Here is a 27,498-nt window from a genome sequence, read left to right as displayed (position 1 = left end):
TAGAAAGTACATCCCTCTTGTCTCCAAAGGAAACCATCATTCCCACATCTTGAGGATCCTGAAGGTAATCTGTGTACACCTAAGAATCTACAGAAACTTTTTATTTTTTAAACATTAAAATTCATTTTTGTCCAGTAATGCCTACTTTACCTATTGAACCATTTCTTTTTTATCATATAAAAAAGATGGTATAGTTAATTTATAGTTAAGCAGTTTTCAAAGTTTCCTACAGGAACCGCAATTTTTGAGGTTTGGGATATGGCTGGAAAATAACTGATACGAAAACTAAAGTGAATATATTTTCTAGACAACTCCTCATTGATTTAGACACCATAATACTTTGGGGTCTTAAATATGACACTAGTTATTCTGAAATCTTTCAGTGTGTAGACTCCTGTCCTTAAATCTTTCCCCAAGTAAAAACAATAACAACAATGTCATTATTATAAAGCACTGGCCTTGCAAAAACAATTTCTTTCTTTTTTTTTGGGGGGGGGGGTAATGCTTGTGATTGAACCCAGGGTCTCACACATGCCAGGCAAGTGTTCTATCACCCACCGAGCTACCTTCCCGATCACATCTAGTTATTCTCAGGCAGGGGCTTGCTAAATTGTCGATAGGCTTTGAACTTGTAATCCTCCTACATCAGCTGGGATTAGAGGTGTGCACCATGGTGTCCAGCAAGCTTGTGATGTTATCAGTTCATGGTTGATCATTCATGCACTCAGCAGAATTATGGCACCAAGAGGCAAGATATTTAATATTCTGTAAGTTGATTTACATGAGAAACAATCTAATTACACCATTAGATTGCTCTTCTGAAGTCATTATTGAAAAAAAATAAAACAGTACAGAAAGGACAACCTTTCTTATGCCTTTAACACATGAACAAGTACCTGTCATAGTTTGGATCTTCAGTGTCCCCTAAAGGTCCCTGTGTTAAAGACTTGGGTTCTAGCCTGGTGTTTCAGAGGTGGAAAGAGTGGGAGGTCTTAGGTCACTGGGGTTGTGCCACTGAAGAGGACTGTAGGACTCTGGTCTCCTCTTCCTCTTTTTTTGCTTCTCAGCCATGAGTTGGTTTTGCTCCAACATGCAATCCTAACATGATACACTGCCTTGCCACAGGCCCAAAAAGAACTGGGCCAACCAGCCTCCAAAACTGAGCCAAAATAAACCCTTTTTCTTTATAAATTAGATATCTCAGGTATTTGTTATAATGATGGAAAACTAACACAGTACCTGAATAACATACAACTAGACAATACTTCCATTTTGATATATTTGCTAATTATGTAAAAATAAATCAGAATTAAAAAACCCAGGAATTTACCAAACCCAGTACTTGAAGTGTTCTCTCTCAAGGTCAAACCCACTGTGCTCAGCTGATTACATCACTCTGGAGAATTATGAGAAGAAAAAAAACCAGACTATTTTCATAGATCTTCTGCCCAACATTACTCAAAATACTTTCATGATACTTAATGGTGAAAGAAAGCACTTGTATCCAGAATATACATAACTCAATCCAATAATTAAAAAAATATATAAATAGATGAGTAGACATATGTCATAAAGACACATGAGGCTGGGCGTGGCGGCAAAAGCCTATAATCCCAGCAGCTTGGGAAGCTGAGGCAGAGGGACTGCAAGTTCAGCAACTTAGCAAGGCCCTGAGCAATTCAGCAAGACTCTGTCTCAAAATAAAAAGGTGTAGGGATTTAGCTCTATGGTTAAGTGGCCTGGAGTTAAAAAAACCAAAACCAAAACCAAAACAAGGACATGAATGGACAGCACATGAAAGATGCTCAAATAGTATTGGTTACCAGGGAAATGCAAACCAAACCATAATAAGATGCCACTACACACGCATCAGAATGGCTAAAAAGACAATATCAGGTATTAGGACAGTGGAGCAAACGGAACCCTTGCACATTACCAGTTGGTGTATAAAATGGTACAACCACTTTCGAAAACAACTTGGCAGTTTCTTATGAAGCTTCCCATATAACCCAGAAATTCCACTCCTAGGTGTTTGCCCGAGACACAAAAATACTTCTATTGCTAAAATAATTTTAGCAGCTTTATTCATGATAGCCCCAAACTAGGGAAAATTCAATCCATTATGAATATCAACAGGTGAATAAACAAACCATTTACAGGGAAGCCAGCAATAAAAAAGAAAAAAAAACATTGATAACACACTATAATATGGATAAATTTAAAAAATTATGCCACGTGAAAGAAGCCAGATACCAAAGTATGTCCTGTAAGATTCCATTTATCTGAAACTAGAATATAAATCTGTAGGGGCTGGGGTGCAGATTGATTTGCAAGTGGTTCAAGGCTACCTTTTGGAGGAGAAAGCAACATCTTGCTTTAGGTTTGTGGTGTGGCTACATGGGTATAAACACTTGTTCAAATTTTTCAACTGTACACCTTAGGTATGTGCCTTTTACTGTATGTAATCTATACCTTAATATAATTGATTTTAAAAAATATTGTTAGCTAAGTCTTTGCTTAAGAAACCTTACTATGGCTGGGGTTGTAGCTCAGTGGTAGAGTGCTTGCATCACATGCATGAGGCCCTGAGTTCAATCCTCAGCACCACTTAAAAATAAATAAATAAAAATAAAGATATTGTATCCATCTACAACTGAAAAAAACAAAACAAACAAACAAACAAACAAAAAACAATTAAAACAAACAACAAAAAAAGAAACCTTACTAAACTTGGTTCAAATAAGTCTCAACCCTTATTTCTAAATTACTTAACCAATTTCTAATCTGCAAAATAGAGTATACCTGATCTGGTCGTATTTGAGGAAATACTATATAGTCATTGGTTATTTGTGGTTCAATGTTTGCAAATTCACCTAATTTGATTTATAGCTTCTAAATCAGTTCTTCAAGTGCTTTTGTGATGACTTGCATGCAGAGTAAGTAACATGTTCCTCATTGAGGATAGTCCAACAGTGTAGCCATAGTTTTAATTTTCAAAATTTCTAGGCCTTTTTCACAAATTGTCGTCAACCTAATAAGCTAACTGATCTCTTCTACCTTTAATGCCACTTAGTTTGTTGCTACTAGTGACATACCTAAGCAAACAGATCTGTGCTCCAGATTAGAACAAATGTCATTAGACATTAATTACCTGCTATAAACAGCATCAAGCTTTTCTTTTATCATGAACTTTTCCACAGAAATCCAGTCCATGCACTCTCTTCCTTGTCCAATGTGAAGCTTTTCATATTTTAGGTTCCCTTTGGGGAAAATTCTACACCAGCCATTCAGAAGTTCCTTATTTGCTATTCTGAATGGTTTTTACCTAAAATACTTGTTTTATTTTTGTTGTTTTGAAAGGGAAAACATTTTATCATTATAAAACTCAATGAAAGGTGATTTTCTATTAAAAAGCCAAGTTTTTTTTTTCCTCCAAAAGGAAAAATGCACAACAAGAGTACCAAAACCAACCAAACAAAACTCCCCCATAAAACCAAACCAACCAACCACACAAACAAAAACTATTGTAAAAATTATAATCTCCACACCAAGTTCTCCATAAAGGGCAAATGGCTACTGCTCAACCCTGCTCCAATGGCCTGTGATGACACAATACCCTACTAATGACAGGTTAAAAAAAAATTTAACACCTGTTAGGTTTGCATGAAAGCATTTAATACATGTTGATAAACAGGATTAAAAGACTGATCTCATTAGGAATGTTTTCAAGGCCTACAAGTAAGTTCCCCCACCTGTGCTGTACCCCTGGCCCACCCACTCATTGCTCAATGTTCTAAAACACCTCAAAGGAAAGCCCTCCAAGATTTAGTGTAACTAAGGAGTAACTCTAAAAATTTATGTGAATGCAGTAATGCGGTCATCTAAAGTGAGAACAGGAAAGCTCAGGATATCTTGATTTTCCACCTGTAAGTCAAAGTTATATTTGGTGTAAAATTAATACAACAGAGGAAAGTAATTAAGGAAAGTGGATGGGCTTATTAACAAGTTTTTGTTTCTAATGGTGTCAATCAGAGACATGGGCAATGCAGAGGCAGTCCCTTGCTTTTCCAGACTCACAAGAAGCAAGACAGATTGTGAAAAAAAATATCTGAAGTTAGGGTCATTTAAGGCTATTCAGAAATTTAGCATGTTCTTCTCCTCTTGGCAATAGGGTTTCTCCTCCAATCTTTGGACCCGTCTTTTCCTAGAAAAATGAGAGTACTTAATAAGAACAGGTTTAACATTATTTCCCTGGATCACTAAAATGAGTCACAAATTAACACTGAAGTAATCCACCTCTATAGTTGGATCTAATATGTACCCCAAAGACCCACATGTTTAAGACTTGGTTCTCAGCATGGCACTGCTGGAGGTGTGGAACTTTTAAACAGGTGGGGCATAACAGGAGGTCGTAGGTCATTGGGGTTGTGCCTCTGAAGGGACTATGGAACCCAGGCCTCTTCTATTTCATTCCTAGCCTTGAGGTAAATGGGCCTCCTCTGCCATGTATTCTCACCACAATGTGCAGTTTTACCACAGGCCCCAAAACAATGGGGCCAACTAGCCATGGATTCAAATCCCTAAAACTGAGCAGTTGATTAGCACAGTGGTTTGTTACAGTAACAGAAAGCTTATGAAAACACCTACCTTTAGCATTCCATCTCGTTCCCATTTGTAGAGGCCACAATTACTGAAAGAGAAAAGATGGATGGATTTACTCAGTGGTGAGGTATATGCCAACACACTTAAATACAATGGGGCTTACTGTGTAATTAAAGAGAAAAAAAACAATAGGAAATTATCTATGTACTTTTAAGGTGGGGATGGGGTAAGAGAAAAAGAAAACAACTAGAAAAACAACAAAAACCATAAAAGTACAAAGCTGTGAGATTAAAAAAAAATTCCCTAATGATTCAACTTATAAATCAATAGTTTGGGAATATACTTGCAATGATTAAAATTATATGGGACTGCTCTCGCCCTCCACTGAGCCAGCTGCCCGCAGGAAGCTGAATTTGTGCTGCAGTTTGGCGAAGACTCCCACATAAATGGCTTGAGGAAGTTCAACAGAGGAGAGATAATGAAAAAAAGATAGAACATAGTGAAGTAGAGAAGAACTTGTTACTGGCGTGACTCCCTGTGAGTGGTCGGACGCTTTTCAGCATAGGAGCCCCCATTCACAAATTTAAGCTTCATGGAGCTTGTGACAGGATTTTAAACAGTGGTTTGTTACAAGGGCAGCCAAAAATGCAAGAAGTAGCTCTGTGCGCAGAAGCCGGCCAGCAGCAGCGCGGCCTGGGAACCAGCTGCAGATGGGTCGAGGCAAGCGCAGTGGAGTTCTGGCAGTGTAGAGACACAGGCTCACAGATCCTTTAAGATCAGAGCACACCAGACTTCGACCCAGGTCACTACAGGGCACCAGACTGAGGACAGAACTTGAGGTATAGTGGATAAACATCCTAGCCCCCCACACCTCACCTGACACCCTGGTGCCCAAACGGGCGGTTGCCATCTTGGAAAATCTACCGCATCAGCTTTTGGCGGATGTAGTAGAACATCGAGATTAGCAAATGAACAGGTGTGTGATACCCAGCTGTGATAACACAAAACCTTTTTTGCCAGCTCTCGGTGGGCATGAATTTCAGATCCGAGTGAAACTGAAAAGGTGCCAGATCTCCCCCTCCCCCCAGCTGTGATAACCTGAAACCTTTCTCTCCAACTCTTGGTGGGCTTGGCTATCAGAGAGAATACAGACAGAACAGGTTGCTGGTTTCCAACTCCCCCTCTCCACAGCTGTGAAGACCTGGTAACTCCCCAACACAGAGGTAGCCCCCAGTTGATCAGGAGCGCGGGGTGGCCAGGGCTCCGTAAGTCCAGAGTAACCCAGGGCTGCAGAAAAGAGTCCCAGTATTTGGGGCCTGGTGGGCAAGAGAAGTGAGGAGAGATAGAGACCGGGATTGGAGAGGTACCCGGCAGGGCAGGGAGAGCCGATATCCTGAGGGCAGAGACTCAACCTGGAATGCACAACATCATCTACTGGAAGAGAAGAAAACAGAATTCTAAGAGTGCATTATTTCTTTCCTTTCTTTTCTTTTTCCTTCTTTCCTTTTTTCTTTTTATCTTTCTCTTCTCTTTTCCTCTCTTTTTTCTTTCCTTTTTCTCTATTGCTTCCCCTCCCTTTTTTCTTCTTCTTTTCTTTCTCCTTCTCTTCCTCTCCCAACCTCCCAAGTGTTACTACTTATACTACATGTAAACTACTAAATGCAAATAGGTGATTGTTTCTATGCTTCTTATTGTCCTCCCACGTACTTAGCCACCCTAAAATACCTCCTGTCTATTGTCCTGTTAATAACCCTCTTCATTAGAGTTCTCCTCCAAAGTAGCTAAGATATATTAGGCCCCATACCCTCACATCTTTCCCCCTAAACATAAAGTCCTACTACTGACCCTCAGTTCTCTATACGTCACCAGAATCTGTATGCCTTTGATGAAGCTAATGAATATATTGTAAACTATAATTGAATCCAACATCTCTAGACATTGTCTCCCATCACAAAGGAGAGATCTTAGAACTATTCAAGAGCAATACAAAATTATAGGAGAGAAATAATAACACAACAGTCAAACAGAGCTGGAAAGAAACGTGAGCAATATGAAAAAACAAGGAAAAAAAAGGGCCACAAACAATGCAGGACAACTCAAAAATAGAGGAGATAATAGCTGCAGCAGAAAAAATGTCAGATAAAGATTTCAAGATATACATGGTTCAGATGAACTGGAGTCTTAAGGAGGACTTTAGACGGCAAATGCAGACAATGAAAGATCACTTTGACAATGAAATACATAAACAAATCCAATAAGCAAAAGATCAACTCTACAGGGAGATAGAGGTTATACAACAAAAACCAAACAGAAATCCTGGAAATAAAGGAAATAATAAACAAATTAAAAACTCAAATGAGAGTATCACAAGCAGAGTAGAACACTTAGAAGTCAGAACATCAGACAATGAAGACAAAGCATATCATCTCGAAATGATAGCTTAGAAAGGTTGATAAGAAACCATGAGCAGAACATCCAAGAAATATGGGATAGCATAAAGAGACCAAATTTAAGAGTTATTGGGATAGAGGAAGGTATAGAGGTCCAAACCAAAGGAATGAGCAATCTCTTCAATGAAATAATTTTAGAAAACTTTCCAGACATGAAGAATGAAACGGAAATCCAAATCCTAGAAGCCTACAGGACACCAAATGTACAAAACCACAAGAGACCCACACCAAGACACATAATAATGAAAATGCCCAACATATAGAACAAGGAGAGAATTTTAAAAGCCACAAGAGAAAGGAAGCAGATTACATTTAGCAGATTTTTCAACATAGACTCTGAAAGCTAGAAGATCCTGGAACAATGTATTTCAAACGCTAAAAGATAATGGGTTCCAACCAAGAATCTTGTATCCAGCAAAATTAAGCTTCAGGTTTGAAGATGAAATAAAAACCTTCCACGATAAACATTACATGAAGAGGAAATGAAAAATAACAATGAAAATCAACAGTGGGAGGTAGTACAGTAAAGGAAAAACTAATCAAAGAGGAAAAACAAATCAAGTCAAATAACAAAAATAAACAAACATGGCTGGAAGTACAAACCATAGCTCAATAGGAACCCTAAATGTTAATGGCTTAAACTCACCAATCAAAAGACATAGGCTAGCAGACTGGATTTAAAAAAAAAAGATCCAACAATATGCTGCCTATAGGAAACTCACCTGATAAGACATAACACAGACTGAAGGTGAAAGGTTGGGAAAAATCATACCACTCACATGGACCTCGGAAGCAAGCAGGGGTGTCCATACTCATATCAAATAAAATAGACTTCAAGCCAAAATTAATCAAAAGGGATAAAGGATACTACATACTGCTAAAGGGAACCATTCACAAACAAGACATAATAATCATTAACATATATATGCTCCAAACAATGGTGCAGCTATGTTCATCAATCAAACTCTTCTCAAGTTCAAGAGACAAAGAGACCACAACATAATAATCATGGGTGATTTGAATACACCTCTCTTACCACTGGACAGATCATCCAAACAAAAGTTGAATAAAGAAACTATAGAACTCAATAACACAATTAATAACTTAGACTTAATTGATATATATAGAATATATCAACCAACATCAAGCAGATACACTTTTTTTCTCAGCAGCACATGGATTCTTCTCAAAAATAGACCATATATTATGTCATAGGGCAACTCTTAGCAAATACAAAGGAGTAGAGATATTACCATGCATTTTATCCGATCATAATGGAATGAAATTGGAAATCAATGATAAAATAATGAAGAAAAATTCCTATATCACATGGAGAACAAACAATATGCTACTGAATGAACAATGGGTTACAAAAGACATCAAGGAAGAAATTGAAAACATAGACATAACATATTGAATCTCTGGGACACTATGATAGCAGTACTAGGAGGAAAATTCATTGCATGGAGTTCATGCCTTAAAAGAAGAAAAAGCCAACAAATAAATGACCTCACACTACATCTCAAAGCCCTAGAAAAGGAAGAACAAATCAACAGCAAATGCAGTAGAAGGCAAGAAATAATTAAAATCAGAGTGAAATCGATGAAATTGAAACAAAAGAAACAAAAAAATTGACAAAACTAAAAGTTGGTTCTTTGAAAAATTAAATAAGATCGACAGACCCTTAGCCATGCTAATGAAGAGGAGAGAGAACCCAAATTACTAGCATACGGGATGAAAAAGACAATATCACAACAGACACTACAGAAATACAGAAGATAATTAGAAATTATTTTGAAACCTTATACTACAATAAAATAGAAGATAGTGAAGGCATCGATAAATTCCTTAACTCATATAATTTACCCAGATTGAGTCAGGAGGATACACACAACTACAGATCAATATCAAGTGAGGAAATAGAAGAAGCCATCAAAAGATTACCAACCAAGAAGAGCCCAGGACTAGACAGATATACAGCCAAGTTTTATAAGACCTTTAAAGAAGAACTAATACCAATACTCTCCAATCTATTTCAGGAAATAGAAAAAGAGGGAGTACTTCCAAACTTCCAAACTCATTCTACAAGGCCAATATCACCTTGATTCCAAAACCAGACAAAGACACCTCAAAGGAAGAAAACTTCAGACCAATATCTCTAATGAATACAGATGCAAAAATCCTCAATAAAATTCTGGCAAATCGGATACAAAAACATATCAAAAAGATCATGCACCATGATGAAGTGGGATTCATCCCTGGTATGTAAGGTTGGTTCAACATACGGAAATCAATAAATGTAATTCATCACATCAATAGACTTAAAGAACCACATGATCATCTCGATAGACGCAGAAAAAGCACTTGACAAAATACAGCACCGCTTTATGTTCAAAACACTAGAAAAACTAGGGATAACAGGAACTTACCTCAACGTTGTAAAAGCTATCTACGCTAAGCCTCAGGCCAGCATCATTCTAAACTGAGAAAAACGGAAGCATTCGCTATAAAATCTTGAACAAGACAGGGATGCCCTCTCTCACTACTTCTATTCAACATAGTTCTTGAAACACTGGCCAGAACAATTAGATGAAAGAAATCAAAGGAATAACTATAGGAAAAGAAGAACTTAAACTAGCACTATTTGCTGATGATATGATTCTGTACCTAGAAGACCCAAAAAAACTCCACCAGGAAACTTCTAGAACTAGTAAATGAATTCAGCAAAGTGGCAGGATATAAAATCAACACCCATAAATCAAAGGCATTCCTGTATATCAGTTACAAATCCTCTATAAAGGAATTGAGGAAATCTAACGCGTTCACAATGTCCTCAAAAAAAAAAAAAAAAACAAAAAAAAAAAAAAAACAAAAACTTGGGAATCAACTTAACGAAAGAGGTGAAAGATTTACAACAATGAAAACTATAGAACCCTAAAGAGAGAAATAGAAGACCTTAGAAGATGGAAAGATCTACCTTGCTCATGGATAGGTGATTGTAAGAATTAATATTATTAAAATGACCATATTACCAAAAGTACTATACAGATTCAATGCAATTCAGATATAAATCCCAATGGCATTCCTCACAGAAACAGAAAAAGCAATTATGAAATTCATCTGGAAAAATACGAGACCCAGAATAGCTAAAGCAATTCTAAGCAGTAAGAGTGAAACAGGTGGTATCGCTATACTAGATCTTAAACTATACTACAGAGCAATAGTAACAAAGACAGCATGGTACTGGCACCAAAACAGGCTGGTGGACCAATGGTACAGGATAGAGGACACAGAGACTAACCCACAAAACTACAACTACCTTATATTAGAGAAAGGTGCTAAAAGCATGCACTGGAGAAAGGATAGCATCTTCAACAAATGGTGCTGGGAGAACACTGGAAATCCATGTGCAACAAAATGAAACTGAATCCCTATCTCTCACCATGCACAAAAGTTAACTCAAAATGGATCAAGGATTTAGGGATTAAACCAGAGACTCTGCGTCTAATAGAAGAAAAAATAGGCCCTAATCTCCATCAGGTGGGGTTAGGCCCCAATTTCCTTAATAAGACACCTATAACACAAGAATTAAAACCAAGAATCAACAAATGGGATGAATTCAAACTAAAAAGTTTTTTCTCAGCAAGAGAAATAATGTGAGGTGAATAGGGAGCCTACATCCTGGGAACATATTTTTACCTCTCACATATCAGATAGAGCTCTCTAGGGTATACAAAGAAAAAAAAAAACGTGGCAATGGAATATTACTCAGCACTAAAAAATAAGATCATGGCATTTGCAGGGAAATTGATGGCATTAGATCAGATTATGCTAAGTGAAGTTAGCCAGTCTCAAAAAAACAAATGCCAAATGTCTTCTCTGATATAAGGGGGATGACTCAAAATGGGGAAGAGAGGAAGAGCATGGGAAGAAGATTACCTCTACATAGTGAAGAGGGGTGGGAGGGAAATGGAGGGAGAAAGGGAATTGCATGGATGGTGGAAGGAGACCCTCATTGTTATACAAAATACATGTATGAAGATGTGAGAAAAAAAAAAAATAGCATTACCCTAGATTAGGTAGAGAGAAGTGATGGGAGGGGAGGGGAGGGGTTGGGGAGATAGGAAGGATAGTAGAATAAAACAGACATTATTATTACTGTGTATATATGTGACTGCATGACCAATGTGATTCTGCAACCTGTATACTCAGAAAAATGAGAAATTATATCCCATCTGATTCAAATGTCAAGATCATTGTACTGTCATATGTAACTAAGTAAAACATATAAAAAAATTATATGGGACTAAGATCTTAAATACTTAAGACACATCTATAAATAAAGAAGAAAAAGAAACTCCAGTAGGGTAATTAATAAGAGATAGTAACAGAAAATACAAAAAAGAAAAACATATGAACTGATATTAAAAATATCAATACCCAAATACATAGAATTTTAACAAACTATCAGAATGCTGCTTTGTACTCTGGCAAAAATGTGTTGAAGACAGGGGGATATGGAGGCCCCTGTGTAGGCCTGATGGAGGGACGACTGGCCTGGTCACTCTGGAGAGCAGCCTAATACTATCTGGTCAGTTCTAATCCTGGGTTCACGCCAAAACATCTCCTATACCAGACTCTATGAGGACCTAAGGGGTGAGTAAGGGGTATGGAAATCCATGGATGAATGTGATGAATGCTAGTCATGGAGCAGTATTATCAATTGGTGGAACAAACTAGAGCAAAGAGAGAGCAAACAGAGGTATCCTAAAAACACTGAGTGAAAAGAGACATTAATATGAGACATTTAATATAGTACCATTTCTGCAAAATAAAAGTGCATAAAAACAGAACATTTTACAAAAAAACAAAACATAATATTAATCATGTGAGAATGGTTGATTATGTTAGGAGGTGGGAAGAGGGGGTGAGGAAGGGGATAAAAAGAACAAATAAATAAGACGAGGAGGATGGTGAATGGACCAGAGATGGAGGAGGAAGGATTCCTCAGCCTCCCCAAGAGGATGCCATCACCGTATATGTGACCCAGCAGCTATGCCTTTGTATCTGAGCCCACCCACAAGTAAACACAAAAACAAATAAAAGAACATTAAAACATGTATATTTTCTCATGTGTTAAAAGAGACTTTAAGTGAAGAAAAGAATCCTTGGAAAGAGAAAAATAGTTCTTTATCTTAGTCCCTAATAAGTGTATATATTCATTCACCAGCCCAACCTATACATATTTCATTTATTCCATGAACATTTCTGAGAACTCTATGGGCCAGACACCACATTAAGTGTTGGGGATATAGCAGTGAAAAGGAAGTGTCCCTGCCTCCCAGGGATTCCAACTGACAACTGTAGTCTTGGGGATATCCAGAAGTTCTAAAAAGGCATGGAATAATATTCCTATGATCCTTTCAGCATCACATTGTAACACCAAAAGACTTAAGGAGCCCTGCATGCGACAGAAAACCCCAAGCAAAGTTCATACCTGCAGTGCTTCTTTGGGAGCCTGTCAAGGGAGATGCTTCTGTTTCCACAGGGACACTTGAAAAACCTCTTGATGCCATCATGCCAGTGGTAGTCATGTTGCTCGCTGACACAGGTCTCCAAAGGTTTGAAGTGGGTGTAGGCGCACTGCACAAACCAACAGACCACATGTCCATGAAGAGCTTTTAAGGAGAGACTGGGTAGCCACCCTCTGTTCCAAGTACACAGTGTCATCCCCTTACTGCCCAGGTCAATGCTGGGGATGTCACTAGCTCTGTGGATCAAGTGATTTCTGACACTCCCTCATACTGATTACTACGTTTTCTAATGTCTACTTGAACTTCTAGCCAGGCATGAAGTACCCATTAACTTCTGTGACATTAGGACAACAGTGAGGGCCAAAGGAGCCCAGTGTGGTAAACTTCTCAACAGCTTAGGATGGTTTGTCTTAGACTCCTCCTTATGGGCTACTGATGATAGAGGAGGCTTGGGACTTATTTAGAAAGGCTGATCGATAGCTCTTTCACTTTCTCCTACAAGGTCTATGAAAAATATATAAGCTTGTTATCACTCCAACTTTACAAGCAACAAAACCAAAACATAATTCATCTTTAGTTTTGATCCCTGAAAGGAGTGAAGAGAAGAAATGGTAGAAAGTTGAAATGGGCACACTCACTGTCTTACACGTCACTACTCGACACTTCACTTCTCTGATGCTTCTCATCTTTTCTTCCATTTGTTCTTTTTTCATCAGTGGCTCGAAATAGCATTCCTGAAGCTCAGCCTCCAACTGAATGACAAAATAGTCAGGAGTATTTGCACAAATTCCAACATATGCTTAGATAGTTGGATAATAATAACAATAATCAGTTGGGATAATAATCAACACAGAACTGAAGAGACAGGCTAAATGTTAGGGAACCCTAGGTAGTACCTCAAGAACTTCAAACCAAAGTTGAAGGTAAATAGAAATGAGCTCTTAAAATGTATATCAGGGAGAACCAAAACCATGAAAGCATTTGGTGATTTGTAAAACACCAAATGCAAATAAAAACAGCTAACATTATTAACACCATCATTAGGTCCAGTGTGCACCAGCAGACAGTTATTTCTACTGTTCTAATACAGACTCTATGGGGGGAACATGCTCGAGATCTCCAGTGATGACAGCCCCATTTACTAGGTACTGGTCCCAGGTTGAGCACTTGGCAGAACTTCCTGGGTGCTGGGAATAAGAGAAAGGATGAGGGGAGGGAGGTGTTTAATATAGAATGTGGACACAGCTTGAATTGGCACAGCTGCACAAGGCAAAAGAGTTCAGTATCTGAGGCCCCATGAGGAAGGAGCTCATCTCTACGGCCTTTAGGAGTTAGCTCTGACATTTCAATTGCCTGAGTTTTAAGTCCAGTGGAAAGATGGTTTATAACCGTCTTGTTACTTGGTAATCAAGAGTGAAGATCATCTGGCATATCAGCATTAAGTGGAAACAACACTAGCCCCAGAGACATTTTGAGAATGTGTGTGGTGCTTTTTTGTTATTGTCATGATTGCTATCTCCACCACTGGCAGAGAAAAGGGATGCTATGCGGTCTGCAATGCACAGAACAGTCCCCTACAAAACAAAAGATTGTTCCTTATCCCATTTGCTTCTGTGTATTTATGGGACATCCATGTGCATGAGAAATCTAATTATAGGTTTTACATATAAATCCGTTTTATATATAACCCTAAGTTATTTGTGCATGGTTTTAACATACATTATATATTCCAAGAGCACATCTAGGTAATTTCTGTGTACACTGAGGGTTTTCCAGGATAATTCACTGTTTAAAAAAAATAGGCTCATGGTACTTAACAAGAAAACATAGCTACTACATGAGTTCTCATTTCCAGCTGTGTCATATACATTTATAAATTCAAGCCTCTAACTACTTCATTATTTCTTTTAGGGTAAGCTATGCCCAAGCATTTCTAAAAACGTTATTTTCCTCTTTTTAAAAATTTTTATATTATTTAGGATACCATACTTATATCTTTGAAATTTTAAGTATAGGTAATACATATCATTCATGAATTTTATTTTATGATAAAGAGCAATAAAAAAGTACTTCTGATTAAAATGGTCTTTGGGAGTAATGAGGTTAACTATTGATGTAGAACATTTGAAATGTCAACATTAAAATATTTGAATGGAAATAATACCTTTCCATATTGCAAGGCAGAAAATATTAAGCAGTATCGGGCCATTTACACATAATCTCATAACCATAATTACATGAAAACAATTTTATATACTGAAGTCTGTTGAAATAATAAACAAATTGCTATTCTTCAGTATAAGGACAAGAGCAAAGCTAAAATTATTTGAAATATTCCTGCCTTTCAAAGCAAACCCAAACAAACTGCCCTAGTTATTTCTTGACATATGTACAAGACAGTTCTTTGTTGTACAACAAAGCACCTCAGGTTTGAAGGACATTGACATCTTTCTGATTTGGGGGGTTCTTACCTCTTTCTGGATGCCTGTGTGCTTTGATTTTGCTTTTAGAATTTTCTGGAATTCCTCAGATTCCAGGTAAGAGAGCTGCTCTCTCCTTTTTTTCTTGGCAGGCTCCAATTCATCCTCAGCTAGAGCAGAAAGAAAAAAATGTTAAATGTAACAGAGAAATCTGAGACAGCATAGCATCCCTGTTCCCTGCCAATGGTGCCTCAGATGTTTAGCTTCCTCCGACTCTCTATTGGGTCTTTCAACCTTGAGACCATGAAGAAAAGCTCAGGGAGTGAGCCAAGCAGTAGAATATAGGGGTGATCTGACCACTGGATCAGAATATCTCTTTCACTTTAACATAAGGATCTGATTATGATAACAGATAACAAGAAAAATCCTATTTATAAACCAATTAAAAAATGGCATTACTAACTACGGAGTTTTAAAAATGAACCGCAATTTAAAACAAAGGAATTCTATTTATTTCAAAGTAAATTTTCATGCTAATGCATTCTGCAAAGATTCATGAGGAATCTTTTTCCTGATGGTTCAAATTGTGTATTAATTTCATTCCAATTTAATGTGGTTATAAAAACACAATCAGTTTCAATCTTAAATCTTATGTGGGGGAAATGCAAGTGAAAATATGACTTGGGCTGGGCATAGGAGTGCATGCCTATAATCCCAGTTGCTTAGAAGGCCAAGTAGAAAGATCGCAAGTTCAAGTCAACTCAAAATATAAAGGGTTGGGGACATAGCTCAGTAATAGAGCTCTTGCTTCACATGTGTGAGTCCGTGGGGTCGATTCCCAACACCACCACCAAAAAAAAAAAAAAAAAAAAAAAAGACTTAGCATCAGAGCACTGGTTATGGTTACTACCTTGAGGAGAAAATGTATTGTTCTTTTCTACACGATTCTTCACTTCCAGGACATTCTGGGAGTCCTTTTGTTTCTTTGTAATGTTGTTTGGATCAGTTTTTGTAAGAATCTGGCCTTTTGCCCTTAATTTGGAGATAGCGGCCAACTAGAAAAAAAAGAGAAGAAGCTAGGAATCTAAAGATGAAATAGGCACCCAAAGCATCTTCCCCTTTCCAGATATTAACCAGTGGAGTTTGTCTATTTTCTGATGGAAATTGACAGAGTATTTCTTCATCTTACCTAGAATTAGTAATAATTATTAGAATCTAATAACAGACAGGTCTATAAACTGATGAATGAAATTTCAGTTTACTTAAATGAAACAAATAGCTTAATATCACAGACTACAGGCTTCTAGATCTATAAAGGGGATCACATGATCATTTTGTAAGTTTTAGAATCCGAATTCAGGTAGAATTCCAGCTCAGGCCCTGAGTAGCATGTAATATTACTTCATTTCTCAGTCTCAGTTTCTACATTGATAAAAGGGGATGATGATAGCATTGACCTGTCTTATTATAAGGTTCTAGTTGTCTGGATTCAATGAGACAAGGCACATACCTGCACATAGGACGAGCATGGCATGCACAGAGTAATATTACTCAATATGTGCAACTGCTGTTATTATTGATGTTACTGTGATTAGAGAAAAGCAGAAAGAAGTTCAATCAAGGGACTAGGGCAGTGTTCTATTTAGCTTTCATCTATTGACAGACTGGACTTCTGTATAAGGTTTTTTTTAAAGAAGAATTCTTTTTTATTTTTTTGGTTGCTGGGATCAAACCCAGGGCCTTGTGTGAGCTAAATACACACTGTAGCACTGAGCTACACCCTCACCCTAAAGAAGGAATCTTTAAACCACTAGTTTTTAGTCTTGCCTCAAAAATTCTAATTTTTTCCCTAACAGCAATGTCTCTAGCTGTAAAGCAATATTTTCCTGGAGGCTATTTCTTTTAGCCTAATTAAGAATAGTTGAAACAGGGCTCAATTTTCTTAGATTAAATGAATGGTATGTGGATACCATTATCATTTAAAGTTCCTTTTACTCTACATAACACGATTGGTAAATAACCACTAGGAATCTAGTGAACATGAGTATATAGTTTGACACCCAAGCTGTGTCTTACGGAATGCAAAATCAAGCACTAAAGAAAATAGAAGCCAGTTACCTTTTTAGCTTCTGCAACTGCACTCAGTTTTGGTCTTGGTGGTGGTGATTCATCAAAAAAAAGAACATCTTCCCCTTCTGAGATGCCTCGGCCAAGCTTAGGCACTTGTGTGGCCACTGTGCCTTCCAGCCCTGGGAACTTAGCCCCTGTTCTCGGAGACTGAAAAGTGGGAAGCTGAGATGAGCATGGAACAGCTGGTCTCTGGTCTTTGCTGGAGCTTTGAAGAAATCTTTAAAGAAACATGCACAAATAAAACATACACTCGGTTTTACACAGATGGAAACTCCAGAACTCAAACTGGACTGAGAGACTCTAGGCAGGCCACCAGCTGATAACAAGTTTGTTTTTAAAATAATTTCTTCCTAGTTTAATCATTCAAGTTACACACAAGAACAACTCTAACACTTAGATTAATTGACTTTTCATTGAATAAGCTCTGACTGTTGTATACTTTAGTACTGATGAACTCTTTCACCACCAACTGTCTTTCCAATGGGTGTCTTCTGCAGGGCTCAGTCCTGAAGCTAAGGTGTGGACAGAATCCCAGCCTGTGGTTAGCTCTAGGACCTGCAGGACCTCACTGAATCCCTCTGCATTTTAGTTTACTCAACTGGGAAGACAAAAAACATAGGATGCGTTTGGAAGTCCTTAATAGAGAGGCACTGTAACCTTCATGGTGATTACACATGGTTTTAAGAGTTATTTAAAAAGAGTGAATCTCCAAACTAAAAAGCTTCTTCTCAGCAAAGGTAACAATAATATGAAGAGAGAGCCTACAGAATGGGATAAAATCTCTACCATACACACCTCAGACAGAGCACTAATCTCCAGGATATATAAAAAACTCAATAAACTTAACATAAAAAAAAAAAAAAACACACATAACCCAGTCAATAAATGGGCTAAGGAATGAACAGAAACTTCACAGAAGAAACAGAATTGACCAACAAACATATGACAAAATGTTCATCATCTCTGGCAATTAGAGAGATGCAAATCAAAACTACTCTAAGATTTCATCTCACTCCAGTCAAAACAATTATCAAGAATACAAGTAATAATAAGTGTTGGCAAGGGCTGGGGATGTGGCTCAAGCGGTAGCGCGCTCGCCTGGCATGCGTGCGGCCCGGGTTCGATCCTCAGCACCACATACCAACAAAAAAAGATGTTGTGTCCGCCGAGAACTAAAAAATAAATATTAAAAATTCTCTCTCTCTCTCTCTCCTCTCTCTCTCTCTTTAAAAAAAAAAATAAGTGTTGGCAAGGATGTGGGGAAAAAGGCACACTCACACATTGCTGGGGAAACTGCAAATTGGTGCAACTACTATGGAAAGCAGCATGAAGATTCCTCAGAAAACTGGGAATGCAACCACCATTTGACCCAGCTATCCAACTCCTCGGTTTACACCCAGAGGACTTAAAATCAGCATACTACAGTAATACAGCCACATCAATGTTTTATAGCACCTCAACTCAGAATAACAAAACTATGAAACCAACCTAGATGCCCTTCAAAAGATGAATGGATAAAGAAAATGTGGTACATATACAATGGAATATTACTCAGGCTTAAGAAGAATGAAATTATGACATGGCAGGTAAATGAGAAAATCATACTAAGTGAAATAAGCCAAACTCAAAAAACCAAAGACCGAATGTTTTCTATGATAAGCAGATGCTGATCCACAGTGTGTATACATGGGCAGGAGGGAATGGCAGGGAAGGGAGTTTGGGAACAATGAAGGAACTTTGGCTTTTGTAGAGGGGAGTGAGGGGAAGGGAGGGAGTGTAGGGACGGGAAGGACAGTAGAATGACAGTCGTCATTGCCCTATATACATGTATGATTACACTACTGGTGTGACTTTGCACCATGTACAGCCAGAGGAATGAAAAGTCATGCTCCATTTGTGTATAATGTGTCAAAATGTATTCTACTGTCATGTATACCTAATTAGAACAAATAAAAAAAATTTAAAAAAAACCTTTGGTAGTCTTCAAATTCTTTTTGTAAAATGCTCTTATATTTTAAAAAAACAAACCCACAATTTAAGAATACAACAACATCAAAATAGTGAATCTCAAAAATCATTTCGTTCAAACTCTTCATTTTTAGATGAAGAAACTGAGGCTGAAGATCACATTGCTTACAAATAACAGACTCACAACTGGTAGCAGGTAATCTCAGACCAGTATTCCTTTCTCTATCAATGAGCACTCCTATGAGGTCTAGGCTAGTTTGCAAACTGCTTATCAAATCCTGCCCGAAGGTTATGTTTTGTTTTGCCAGCAAAATCCTGAAAAATGTCATACTATAATGCCTTCTAGCTGACAGGTATTATTTATTTCCCACCAGGCTCACAACCCAATATATTTTCATGTGCATATATATATTTATGTTACCTGGAGGCACATGATAAATAACTTCTGTAGGTATCATATCAGAATCTCAAACTAAGCTGAGACCAAACCCTTCTTACCTTTCTCTTATTTTTCCAAAGAATTTCCCCTTGACTTTTAATTGAGTTTCCATGTAACTACCCACCTTTTTAGCAGCCCAGACTTGGGATAGCAGATTGGTTAAAACAGTGGAGTAGAATGGGTGGAGGCTGAAACCCGGCTGTTATCTTCAGTTACATCATCAGTGAAACCAGGACCATAAAACCTTCTCAGGTTATTGTGAGGACTGAATGAAATGCTATATTCAGGGAGTGACTGCTTGGTGCATGTTAAGCACCTATAAACAGTGGTTGTTAACACTATCCAAACAAATTGAGTTCAGGAATTTCTGATTTGTCCACCCTCCCTATTTCTACTTGATTTTACTTCAAAAAATGACTCCTTATTTTTAGTGCCTCATTTTTCTCATCTATTTGAATAACTAAGTATAACAATTTACTCATTGGCTCTGCCTATATTTAAAAACCTAATTCTAACAAAATAAAAAAAATGAGAGCCAAATAAGTGAACATGTCTTCCCTTTCTATAAAAATCCTCTTCATGCTTCACTCCTTTCTCTTTTTCCACAGTGGTACTAACTAATCTATATCTGGTTTCAGGAGTCACTAGCCTAAGTTAGAAATGTAGAGCCTTCAGTGCTCTTCGGGTTATGACACAAACGTATCCAACCAAATCTGAAGTCACATTTTGAAATTGAAATCGATTAAGAAATTCAAAGGATTCCCAAGATAAGTTACCGAAACAGTGAATGTTAAATCTGCTCCTCTTACCGTTTCTGAATTTCTTCTGATTTCCTCTTCCTCATCTCCAACATTTTCTGCTTCTGCTGTTTCAGGAGGGCTGATGCTGAGATAGACTGGATGGCAGGTTTTGAGCTTCCCATGAACCCTGAAACACAAGCCCATCTTAGGGGTTCCCTGAGAGCCAAGAACTAGGGCCCACACTGCTGCCTGTGAGCTGACTGTACCTGAAGACTTGGCTTTTGCTAAGTGTTCTTTTAAGTTTCTGGCTCCAAATGTTGGCAGGTCCATCAGTTCCCTGAACTCCTCAGAGCAAGACAAGGCCTTCTGGGGTATTCCTGGGATGTGCAAACATCGGCTTTAGAAAGGATCCAAAATTCAGATGGTTTGATGTCATAAGATGTGTCATTTTAAAAAACCTGTACTCATCACTTAAAATAAAGCAAATGGAATGTCAAGAGAAAATACAGAGCCCTTGAGCCCTAACATCTGTCTAGGACTGCAAGGGTATCGTAAGTATGTTATTTCTAGTAATAACTAGAATACTAGGCACTAATATCTGTGGGGTTGTTTCAGACACTATTTCTATGCTAGGCCCCGGCCATGTTAAGACCAAAAGTACACAGTAGGCTGGCATTCTCTGATTTAGAATTAACAAAAGGTAACTGATAGGACTGACCAGGAATTTAAAACCACTGATTCTTAAGAGTCTGACCCAGATACATTAGGAAATCTTAAAGCACACAAAGCCAAGGCACCGCTAAGACCAACATGTACATTTCCATTATGTCTTGCTACTGGGCTTCATGCCTTTAGCTTAGGCCATATTATGCATTAAGTACGAGTGACGGCTGGATATTCAGCACTTAAGAGTATAAGCCAAATAAAACATATTTCAACTGGAGAAAGAAATTTATGAAGAAGAAACTAAGTTACCGAGTTTTTGCTGAGTTTCCTGAATGATCAAGTTTGTGCCCTTCACAACCAGATTACTTAGAGTAGTTTGAACCTTCTTCTTAGGAGCAATAGCCGCAGCACTGAAATGAAAAGAGCCACACCATGAAAGAAAAAGCACCAACTCCAATGCTCTGACGAGTAAAGGTCACAGAAATAAATATTCAATGTATTTACTACTAACTGTTGAAGTCTCTCAAAGCACCATGTAAGTAGGCTTTACTAATGCCATGACCTGGCAGTGTAACTGGTTTATGTGGAGACTAAGAGGCAACCTACAAATTTGCCTGAGCCCATTCTGGAAGGGCAAAAGAAATACAAAATATGTCAACATTCTAGAAGTCCAGGAATTTGTCTTAAGATGATTAAGCTTTGTGTCAAAATTGAGGATAATAACTAAAAATTGAGGATAGCTTAGTTTATGATGTTATAAATTAGAATCACCATTAATGTTCCTCTAAGTGTTTAAAAGAGCCAAGAATAAGAATAGCAGGTAACCACGAAAAATAATGACATTAAATATTTGACTAGGAAAACATTATATTGTGAGGAAAAAAAGGGTTCACAAAGAAATGTATAAGTATAATATGGCTCACTTAATACTACCAAAAATTCAAACTTAAAAAAAATAAAAACCTGGGTGCTTAAAAACCAAACAGCTAATCATTTTCTAGGTGATAGGATTATAGGTGGCTTTTACTTTCTTCTTTTGGTTGAATTGCATATTCTTATTTTAAAATAATGCACACACATTGCTTTTTAGCAATGTGGAAAAAATACTGTAATTATTTTAAATCATAAAAATAGGTTTGATATTATTAAATAAACAGGAAGTGTGAATCCTCTTGCCTAATTCCTGTTGTATTGGGAACAAAATTTGTTTAATGATAAACCAACTAAAGCTCCTTTGTGCCAAGTCCCACCTGTCATATCTTCTGATGTGCTCCTTACAATATAGTGACAGGGCCATTGACCATCTATTTCAGGGACTCTATAGACAGTCTGAGATCCCCAGAAAGGGGCAATGAGTGTCTGCCCTGCAGCATCCCCACCCCATGTGAGACTTCACAGGGTGTGTTCACTAAATTTAAATTGGGTTCTAAGAGGTCTGCAACCTCGATCAAATAGTCACAACAGAATTGACTCAAGGGCTATTAAGACTATGATGAGCTTACTCTTAATGGTATACCGACAGCCCCCACAAAATCACACCATTTGTGTTAGAAGCTAAAAAAAAAAGTACGGGCTCTGTGTTAAAGACCATGACTGCTTAATCACTCCCTTCTGTATGCTTTGCTCTCTAAGAACAGAAGTCCTGTCTATCACATTGCAGGCAATAAACTATGAAAGATAAAACCTGGACAAGTATCCTAGGTCAGTTACAGAAAGTCCAACCATTGGGTTTACTCTTAGGAAACAAACAAAACTCTTGCCCCAAAAGAAGCCCTGAGAATGTCTTACATGGAAGCTGCATATGATGCAGAAGACACTCCTCCATAGTAAAAACCATCTTGACACAGGCGCTCTTTTAGACTGGCACCTTTGCGTGCAAATTTCTTTGGTATACGTCCTCCGGAGAAGGTGGACTGCAAATCAGCTCGCTTTGCACTGAGTTTCTTGTACTGAGCCTGGATATGATACTGACAGTACTCACAGTCGTTCTGCAAAGAAGAGCAGCTGATGAGGACTAGGGTTGAAGCCCTGGGAGCTGCAGGCAGAAAGAGCCTCTTTTCAGCCTCACAACACTATCTACATGCAGAGTCCCCTAAATGTTTAGAGCAGCATTATTCATATCTGCCAAATGTAGAAACTCAAATGTCAAGCAACTGAAGAATGGATAAACAAAATGCAGTCTGTTCATGCAAGGGAATATTATTTAACCATAAAAAGAAATGAAAGAATATTACAATATGGGTGAAACTTAAAAGATGTGGTAGGCAAAAGAAATCAGTCAAAAAGGTCACATTCTATGAATTATTTAGAATAGGCAAATGCAGACACAGAAAGTAGACTAGTGCTAACCAGAGGGTAGGAGAAGAGGGACTGGGGAATGACTGCTATTGGGTATGGGTTTTTTTTTTTGAAGTAATGGAAGTATTCTGAATTACATGGTAATGATGGTTGCACAATTCTGAATATACTAAAAAATTACTGATTGCATATTTAAAAGGGTGAATTGTATGGTATATGCATCACATATCAATGAAGCTATTTTTGTTTTCTTAAAACAGTCATAAGGAAGTTATATTACAGTATAAGTTCCTGGTGTATTTCATCATTGTTGGCAGTGAAAACCTCCCTATCCTTAGCTTTTTAAACTGGCAATTATTAACCACAGATTTCACTTTCTCATTTTGAGTATTCCTGTGAAGTAGGAAACTCTATTCCAATTTAATCATTACAGTTAAATACCTAAACTCTAATCCTAATCACTTTTCTTTAGCAGAAGCCATCTTAGGTTTGAAACCAACCAAATTAACAGTCTGTGTACAAGGCTCTCCATTTTTCTTCTTGGCTTTACATGTTCCCAAGTCAAGAGCTTCACCCATAATTAAAACCTTCTGAGGATGATCAATAGACAAGCATACCTAAAGGAAAAAAAAGGCAGAGTTAAAAGCAGACAAAGACAGGGTCTTTTAGTAGCAAGAATGGATAAAAGAATGGTTGGTACTGATTTAAGACTTTATTGGTCCAAAGGAATTTAAGATGGGGGCTCTATAAAAGAGATTTAGAAGTGAGAAAACATTCAGTTTTCTTCTCAGTAATGATCTCTTCCTTCTTCTTGGCTATCAGAATTGTTTCTTTGTTTGGACTTGTAAAAGCTCAGCCTCAGAAAAGGGATCCCACTTTGCTTTCCCAGCACTCCTTATAGCTAGTAATGGTCTAGCTTTAAGTCTTAGCCAATGAGATTTCAGCAGGAATTGGTAAGAAAGCCCTTGCTTTCCTAGTAGGAGATAGTGGCCGGCTCATCCTTCCTCTTCATTTGCTTCCTTGAATGGTGATATGATTGCAGGAGGAAAACCAGTTCTCCCCCTTCTTGCTTGCAATTCTCAGGCAGAATGTATTATGAACACAGGTCCTAATATAAGGAGGAACTGTCCTGAAGAGCCTAGATTTTATCCTCAACCCTCTTATAATACTTGAGGTTGGTGTGTTATACAGTCTAGAGTAGAGTACTTTTGGAAACTGGCTAGTTTTCCTAAGTCTTAGGGGGATCAGTTCACTATGGATCATGGGCTTCTATGGATTATTAGAACCTAAGTAATAAAGTTACTTTGCCTGGCTTGTGAGAGCATTCAGCATCAATGGACTCAAACTCTGGCAGTCGGGTTTGTGCATAAGCCTCTTGCCTAGCAGAAACTGGCAAGGTGTTTCGAGTCCTTTTCTGGGAATAATATCTGATACAGTATTCTGCTCCACAGTGATGACTGGAACTTCAGTCATCTTGTAAGTGAGGGGGAAAGTCAGAGACTCACAGAGTCATTGCCATGACATTACTATACTGCCCATGTTTAGATTTTTATCATGTAAGAAAATCAAGCCCCACCATTTATTGTTAAAAAACAAACTGTAGTGAAATTTTCCTATTATCTGTAGACAAACACATTCCCAACAAACAGATAAAGATCTGATGCTATTCTTTTTGTTGAAAACAAGGAGTGAAATAACTTTTTTTTTCCTTTCCTTACTTTTGAATTTAATCTGACATGAAGGCAAAGCTTGCTGGATGAGGGTAAAGAAATTACTTGGTGCTAATTCAACAAGTAATTTGTAATTTATTAGAGAAGCAGTGGATGGTACCAAAAAGTCTAATATGGCTTGAGAAGAGGCTTTGATTCTAAGCTACAGTTATGACTGTAATAATTAATGGAGCAAAATTCCTTGAGGCTACCATGAAAATTTATAAGGGATCTAAGGAAACCTGAGCATAAGAGTTCAAAAAACTCTAGGAACCTTGGAACTAATTTGAAACAACTAAAGGTAGTTGTTACAAAACACTTGGGAGAAGGTAGAAATTCAGAACACTGTGGATGATTAACAAACACCAGATTAATGGAAACAATATTATAAAAGCATGACTCATTTTTTGGGGGTAGACCAATACAAACATTTTTTATAAAACTCGGCTAATTTGTAAAGACAACCAATCAATATAATCACAGACACATTCTTACCTCCTCTGAACCATCCTTGGGCTTCATGGGATTAGCATTTAGCAATCCGATGACAGTACCTTGCTCTGTTTTCCAGAGTCCTTTATGAACTTCCCCAAACAAGAATAATGACACATATCGCGTGAGGTCACGAAGATCATTTAGTCTCCAAATGCTAAATGTTTTCCCCTGAAAAGAATTTTTATTCTATTTTTAATTTGAATTTTTGAATTGTTGATTACCCTGTCTCTATTTATGGTTCAAGTGCTAAAGTACTCTTTTTGATACTAGGGATTGAATCCAGGGGTGCTCAACCACTGAGCCCTTTTATATATTTTATTTAGAGACAGGGTCTCACTAAGTTGCTTAGGGCCTTGCTAAATTACTGAAGTTGGCTTTAAACTCACAATCCTCCTGCCTCAGCCTCTAGAGCTGCTGGAGTTATAGGTGTGTGCCACCATGCTGAGCAGTTCAAGTGTTTCATTGTAGGAAAATACAGAAATATAATGAATCCCAAAAATACAATCATCAAATGTCTGCAAATCCTATGCAGTGGGCACAACACTGCCTTTTTAACCCCCGCCCCCAACACACACCATTAAGAGGACAAGAAGCTACAGTGTTACCATTTAATAACTTACTAACATAAACTTTACTATGTAAACAACTTGGTATCTATTAGTTAACAAACACCAGATTAGTGGAGACAATAATATAAAATTAATAATATTATTAGCAGTAATAAAGAGGTTCTGCTGTATGCTACTAAATCTCTGCTTGGCTTGGAAGCAAAAAGCATCGTTTAATCTATTATGCCCATTTTCCCGTTTATGAAACACCTAGAAAACCTAAATTGAAATGATGGTGAAATGTAATGATCATTACTATCCAAAGTACATGTATGAAGACATGAATTGGTGTGAATATACTATGAATATAACCAGAGATATAAAAAATTGTGCTCTATGTGTAATAAGAATTCTAATGCATTCTGTCATATATAAATTTAAAAAACTTACATTAAAAAAAAAACTAAATTGAGCAACAAATATACCACTTATGGTAACTTTCACATAAATATTTGTTTTTGGAGATCCATTCTTTTGAGAAAAAAAAGTGAATAACTAGTACTAATATCCATTAATATTATTGACATAGTTAACATTATTAATGATAATAAGTTATATAATAAGCTCTAGATTATGACTTCCAACCTATTTTAATGCCGCTGTGTCAATTTCATTGAAATATTCAAGAATTGAAAACCTGGGACTTAACTGGTTAAAGAAAATTGGCTGAGCTTTAAAACTTCACAAGTATTAGAGAAAACAACTCAAAATGTGAATCACTTATAACATGAATAACCTTCAAAGACACATTTTAAAAAACAGAACTGTTTGAATAACACTGAAACAAACTATTTCATCAGGGCTGTCCCAGGACAGGTCTGGTTGTAGGCTATAGTGAGTTAGTGCCTGTATTATTAAGCATTATAATTATTCTTCCATGGGTTCATGCAATGTCTTTCTTGGAAGAGCTGAGATAAACTTTCATATCTACTGTTTCAATGTCATTCTATCCAGTGTGAAACAATTAAGAACTTAATTAAATGAAAACCATATTTGTTCACATTTATCCCAATAGTAACAGGGCACACTAACCTAAAGCTCAATTTTGGTATCAGATCTTATGAACAATCCATGGTTGGAAAATTCTAAATTGGAAAATAATAACAGATTGGGCCTGATTAAGCACAGTATTTCAAAGCTGGAAGGGATTTTCAATATAACCAAAGCCAGGCTTCATTTAATGGATAAGAAATGGAAGTCTTTCAAGAAAGATTAAGGGTCAACCTGAGGATCTACCACTATTTAAAGAGAGAACAAAGCTTAGAACTTAGGTTTTTTGCCTTGCTAAGTCACAGAGTTTTTCCCTCCACACTATGCCTCAGTCAAGCGCAATTTTGAAACTTGGGAGATCTTTTGGAAGAGCCACCAACTTAAAGATACCATATTGTGTTGGCATAGGCCAGAGATTTCAGCACTTTTGTGATTGATAATTTGCATTT

At 37.4% G+C, this 27,498-nt stretch overlaps 1 protein-coding gene across 1 annotated transcript in view; it reads right to left on the bottom strand.

Annotated features, from left to right (window-relative positions):
* Positions 1-3,009: 3,009 nt before the first annotated feature.
* The window catches only part of MCM10 (minichromosome maintenance 10 replication initiation factor), a 34,694-nt gene continuing 10,205 nt past the window's right edge, over positions 3,010-27,498 (bottom strand). The window contains exons 8-20 of the mRNA XM_081297108.1: positions 25,452-25,619; positions 23,748-23,864; positions 22,738-22,937; positions 21,259-21,359; positions 20,550-20,660; positions 20,353-20,470; positions 17,125-17,353; positions 15,917-16,061; positions 15,058-15,176; positions 13,225-13,338; positions 12,550-12,695; positions 4,648-4,690; positions 3,010-4,204 (exon numbers count right to left, since the gene is read on the bottom strand). Coding sequence (XP_081153234.1) covers positions 4,121-4,204; positions 4,648-4,690; positions 12,550-12,695; positions 13,225-13,338; positions 15,058-15,176; positions 15,917-16,061; positions 17,125-17,353; positions 20,353-20,470; positions 20,550-20,660; positions 21,259-21,359; positions 22,738-22,937; positions 23,748-23,864; positions 25,452-25,619 — 1,695 coding nt within the window. The 3' untranslated portion in view covers positions 3,010-4,120. The remainder of the gene's footprint in view (positions 4,205-4,647; positions 4,691-12,549; positions 12,696-13,224; positions 13,339-15,057; positions 15,177-15,916; positions 16,062-17,124; positions 17,354-20,352; positions 20,471-20,549; positions 20,661-21,258; positions 21,360-22,737; positions 22,938-23,747; positions 23,865-25,451; positions 25,620-27,498) is intronic.

This window comes from Spermophilus citellus (assembly GCF_964194105.1).
Source record: "Spermophilus citellus genome assembly, chromosome: 6".
Taxonomy (NCBI): domain Eukaryota; kingdom Metazoa; phylum Chordata; class Mammalia; order Rodentia; family Sciuridae; genus Spermophilus; species Spermophilus citellus.
This window is presented reverse-complemented; position numbering and strand designations above follow the sequence as displayed.